General features: G+C 37.0%; 1 protein-coding gene across 1 annotated transcript; it reads right to left on the bottom strand.

The window, feature by feature from the left end:
* Positions 1-3,263: 3,263 nt before the first annotated feature.
* On the bottom strand, positions 3,264-4,794 carry LOC109563919 (olfactory receptor 5AC1). Its single transcript, XM_070788734.1, has 2 exons — positions 3,888-4,794; positions 3,264-3,277 (listed from the first exon to the last, which is right to left on the bottom strand). The coding sequence occupies exons 1-2, from the start codon at positions 4,792-4,794 to the stop codon at positions 3,264-3,266; spliced, it is 921 nt and encodes a 306-aa protein (XP_070644835.1).
* Between the last annotated feature and the right edge of the window lie 915 nt (positions 4,795-5,709).

Here is a 5,709-nt window from a genome sequence, read left to right as displayed (position 1 = left end):
AAAAAATTTTCTGAAAATAAAGTTTTCTTCATATATCCCTGGGGCAAGACCTTCAGTTTATACTGTTACCCTTCCCAGATTAATATAAAATACTTCTAATCCTCATTCATGATTGGTATTTGCAGAATACATTTTCCACACATCAGTAGCATATATCTCATACCAGATATTGCATTGAAAATTTCTACAAGGCTGGTTCTGGTTTCTGCCATTATCAGCTATGCCCTATACAGTTTTTGCAAAGACTAGGATAGTAAAACAAATAAGGATTTATTGAGGATCATCACCATTGCAGTCTTTGAGTTTCTGAGAATCACACTAGGTTACAACTAATACACTATTCTGAGATGCAAAATTTCCATTGAATGAAGCCGGCAGACCCCACAGTTTGCATGGGGAAACCCCTAAAGGACTAGTTGAACTGCTTGTTCTGAGGAAGTCTGTTCTAAAGGTCACAGGCAGTTGCAATCCTTTAAATGTTAGAGGAAACCATGGTCTAGCAGTGTTTATCTGAGGTGCTTTGAATACCTGCAAGAATTGAACTACTAAAAAAATGTTAAACCACAGAATCACCAGAAATAAATGTATGTATTTACCCAACAACCCTCTTGATTGCTAAGATTTCCTCTCACAAACATTTAGGATGTGGAAATCTTGCATGAGGTGGCCTCAGAAAAAGGGCAACTTTCATTCTCTTCGAATTATGGTTTGTTCATGCCTTTTCAAGCCAAAAGATGTTCCTGTCCCTTAGCATAGTAATAACTTGAAAATCATCTCCAAAGATACCCCTTATGAGTATGGAGGAAATTTTATATAGTGTTATATTTGTTTTGCAATAGTGAAACCCAGGACTAGGGTTTTTCTTTTATTAAAGTATATTTGATTTACATTATAAGTGTACAGCAGATTTTTTTTTCTGATTATTTTCCATTATAAATTATTAGAAGATATTGAATACAGTTAGTTCCCAGTGGCACACATTAAATCCTCTGTGTATCTGTGTATCTATTTTATGTGTAGTAGTTTGTATCTAGGCTTCCCTGATGGTTCAGATGGTAAAGAATCTGCATGCAATGCAGGAGACCTGGGTTCAATCCCTGGGTTTGGAAGATCCTCTGGAGAAGGGAATTACGTACCTCTAATTTTCCTCTTCCCCCTTTACTTTCTCTATTTGGTAACCATAAATCAGTTTTTTTTTTTATGTCTATGAATCTGTTTCTGTTTTGTACATAGATTCATTTGTATTGGGCTTCCCTGGTGGCTCAGATGGTAAAGAATGTGCCTGCAGTGCAGAAGACTCAGGTTCGATCCCTGGGTCGAGAAGATCCCTTGGAGAAGGGAATGGCTACCTACTCCAGTATTCTTGCCTGGAGGATTCCAAGCAAAAAGGAGATTGGCAGCCTACAGTTCATGTGGCAAAGAGTTGAAAACATCTGATCAAATAGGACTTCCCTGGTGGCTCAGATGTTAAAGAATCTGCCTGCAATGTGGGAGACCTGGGTTCGATCCCTGGGTCAGGAAGATCTCCTGGAGAAAGGATTGGCAACCCCCTCCAGTATTTTTGCTTGGAGAATTCCATGGATAAAGGAGTTTGGTGGGCTATATAGTCCATGGGGTTGCAAAGAGTTGGACACGACTGAGCAACTAACACATACATACATTTGTATTGTTTTATTTTTATTTTTTTTTACATTTGTATTGTTTTAGATTCCACATATAAGTGATATGTAATATTTGTCTTTCTCTGTCCATAGTATAATGTTCTCTAGATCCACCCATGTTGCTGCAAAAAGCAATATTTCATTCTTTTTTATGATTGATTAATATCTACATATGAAGATTTTCTTAAGCCAATCATATATTGAAGAGCACTTGGGTTGCTGTTTCCATGTCTTGGCAATTGCAAATAATGCTGCTATGAACATTGGGATGCATCTATCTTTTTTAGTTAGTTTCCATCTTTTGGAGATATATACCTAGGAGCAAGGTTGCTGAATCATTTGGTACCCCATTTTAGTTCTATAAAGAAACCCCATACTGTTTTTCATAATGGCTGCACAATTTTGCATTCCCTTCAACAGTATACAAGGGTTTTCTTTTCTCTGCATCCTCAAACATTTGCTATTTTTGGACTTTTTGATGATAGCCTTCTGACCAGTGTGAGGTGATAGCCCATGTGGCTTTCATTTACATTTCTCTAATAATTAGTGATATTGTGTATCTTTTCATGTGCCTGTTGGCCTGGGTATTTTCTCTGGAAAAATGTCTATTCAGGAGTTTTGCCCATTTTCGATTGGATGGTTTTTCTTTTTTTAATATTGAGTTGCATGAGCTGTTGGCATGTTTTGGATTTTAAGCCCTTGTATCATTCACAAATGTTTTCTTTGGATTGTCATTTCATTTTGTTTTGGTTTCCATTGCAGTGCAAAAGCTTTAAAGTTTAATCAGGTCCTATTTGTTTAATTTTACTTTACTTTCTTTTGCATTGGGAGACAGATTTATGTCAGAGAAGATTTTGCCTATGTTCTCTTCTAGGAGTCTTGTGGTCTTGTGTCTTATATTTAGGTCTTTAAACCATTTTGAGTTTATTTTTGTATATGGTATGAGAGCCTATTCTAATTTCATGATTTCCATATAGCTGTCCTGCTTTCTCAACACTACTTCTTGAAGAGACTGTCCTTTCTCTGTTGTATACTTTTGCCTCCTTTGTCAAAGGTTAATTAACACAAAACATACAAAGCTCTTGTAAGGAAAAAAAAAAAAAAACAATTTCAGTTACATAATTATGAGTTGAACAAGAGCACCTGCTATGTAAGCTTGTTGTCAATTCTGGGGTGAGAAAATATATTCACTTGGTATATGAATGCTCTGAAAAAGGTACTCAGTAAGATTACTTAATAAACTGAAAAAGAAAACATCTTAAAGACTCAACATTTTATTGTATTGCTAGAAAGTTCACTGTATTAACATTTGCTAAATTAATATCTTCCAATGAATGCAACACAGATATAATTAATTTTCAAAATATTTTAAATCTAGAAATATTAATCTCAAAGCCCTAAAGAGGAATGTATGTTGTCATATTTAGTCTAACAATATTAATTTGATGTTCATATATTTGGGATCATTATAAGTAGCCACTAAAGATAAGATTTTGAAAAACTACTTGCCCAATAATTATTTTGGAGGGCATGAGTACATTTTCAACAGAATATTTACACAGACTGAATCTTCCTCTAAAAGAATATAAGTTCAGAAGAGCTTTAGATATGTGTATCTGGAAACACAAGGGTTCATATTGCAAAGATTTAGCAATATGGGGATTCATTTGTCATTTTCATCATTGAAAAGTAATTTAAAACAACAAAAAGTCAATGATGTTTGTTCTTACTGTATCCATTACTTTGATGATCACATTAACTTATACCTAAGACAAGCATATCTAGACTAAATATTATTATTCATTCATTTAACAACTATCCATGCAGTCCCTATTATGTGAAAACCCAGAGACAGTCACTATACCTTATTTAAAAACAGTAAAAAGTAAAGAATAATGAAAGATTTCCTGAAAAATATTTATTTCTTTATCATTTTTTTAAATGCACCTGCTGCTGCTGCTGCTGCTGCTGCTAAGTCGCTTTAGTCGTGTCCGACTCTGTGCGACCCCATAGACGGCAGCCCACCAGGCTCCCCTGTCCCTGGGATTCTCCACGCAAGAACACTGGAGTGGGTTGCCATTTCCTTCTCCAATGCATGAAAGTGAAAAGGGAAAGTGAAGTCGCTCAGTTGTGTCCGACTCTTAGCTACCCCATGGACTGCAGCCCACCAGGCTCCTCCATCCATGGGATTCTCCAGGCGAGAGTACTGGAGTGGGGTGCCATTGCCTTCTCCAAATGCACCTAAAACTTCCTTATTTCTTAGGCTATAAATAAAGGGGTTTAGCAGGGGAATTATAATCGTGTAGAACAGTGAATACATTTTATCCTGATATTGATCCTGGTCAGACCCAGGATGCACATACATGAAGAAGAGAGTGCCATAGAACAAGGAAACAGAGAGAAGGTGGGCACTGCAGGTGGAGAAGGCTTTGCTCCTGCCCTTTTCAGACTTCTTTTTCAGGATGGCAAAGAGGACATAGGTGTATGAGGCCATGATGGTAATAAAAGTAAAAGCCTGTATAAAAGCGGCAAAAATAAAAAGCACCAAAGCATTAATAGATGGATCAGTGCAAGAAATTGTAAAAAGTGGCAAGATTTCACAGAAGCAGTGATGTATTATGTTGGACCTGCAGAAAGTTAATCTAAGTAATAATCCTATATGAATTATAGGATGCAGAAAACCAATTGCATATGATGCACTTATCAAGCAAGTGCAGAGTCTGTTGGACATCACCACTGGGTAAAGTAAGGGGCTGCATATGGCTGCATAGCGGTCATAGGCCATCACCACCAGGAGGAAACATTCTGTGGTGGCACTGGAACCAAAAAAATAGTATTGGGCCATGCACTCAAAGAGAGACATCATTTGACTCTTGTCTAAGATGTTGACAAGCATTTTGGGAATCACAGAAGATGATGAGCAAGCATCTGCAAAGGCCAAGCTGCCCAGGAATGAGTACATGGGGGTGTGAAGATGGGGGTCCTTCCAGATGAGAAAAATCAGTCCAAGTTTGCCCGCCATGGTGGTGAGGTAGATGACCAGGAATACCAGGAACAGGGGGACCTGTAGTCCTGGGAGATCTGTGAGTCCTGTGAGAACAAATTCTGTCACCAGAGTCTTGTTTGCCTCCATCACATCCACTCAGGCTGATCACTGCAATGGAGAAGTGAAATAAAAAATAATGGTCATGAAAATGTATACTGGATGGTAATATCTTAGTTCTCTGAGTCAGATGCCCTATCTGAAGGTACAGAGTCTCTCTTTTTTAAAACACACTGAAAGTGGTCTAGTTTCATTCTTTTACAAGTGGTTGACCAGATTTCCCAGCACCACTTGTTAAAGAGATTGTCTTTAATCCATTGTATATTCTTGCCTCCTTTGTCAAAGATAAGGTGTCCATAGGTGCCTGGGTTTATCTCTGGGCTTCCTATTTTGTTCCATTGATCTATATTTCTGTCTTTGTGCCAGTACCATACTGTCTTGATAACTGTGGCTTTGTAGTAGAGCCTGAAGTCAGGTAGGTTGATTCCTCCAGTTCCATTCTTCTTTCTCAAGATCGCTTTGGCTATTCGAGGTTTTTTGTATTTCCATACAAATTGTGAAATTCTTTGTTCTAGCTCTGTGAAGAATACTGTTGGTAGCTTGATAGGGATTGCATTGAATCTATAAATTGCTTTGGGTAGTATACTCATTTTCACTATATTGATTCTTCCAATCCAGGAACATGGTATATTTCTCCATCTATTAGTGTCCTCTTTGATTTCTTTCACCAGTGTTTTATAGTTTTCTATATATAGGTCTTTAGTTTCTTTAGGTAGATATATTCCTAAGTATTTTATTCTTTCCGTTGCAATGGTGAATGGAATTGTTTCCTTAATTTCTCTTTCTGTTTTCTCATTATTAGTGTATAGGAATGCAAGGGATTTCTGTGTATTGATTTTATATCTTGCAACTTTACTATAGTCATTGATTATTTCTAGTAATTTTCTAGTGGAATCTTTAGGGTTTTCTATGTAGAGGATCATGTCATCTGCAAATAGTGAGAGT

The sequence above is a fragment of the Bos indicus genome, chromosome 1 (assembly GCF_029378745.1).
Source record: "Bos indicus isolate NIAB-ARS_2022 breed Sahiwal x Tharparkar chromosome 1, NIAB-ARS_B.indTharparkar_mat_pri_1.0, whole genome shotgun sequence".
Taxonomy (NCBI): Eukaryota; Metazoa; Chordata; class Mammalia; order Artiodactyla; family Bovidae; genus Bos; species Bos indicus.
Note: the sequence above shows the minus strand (reverse complement) of the source record. Positions and strands in the feature narration are given on the sequence as shown.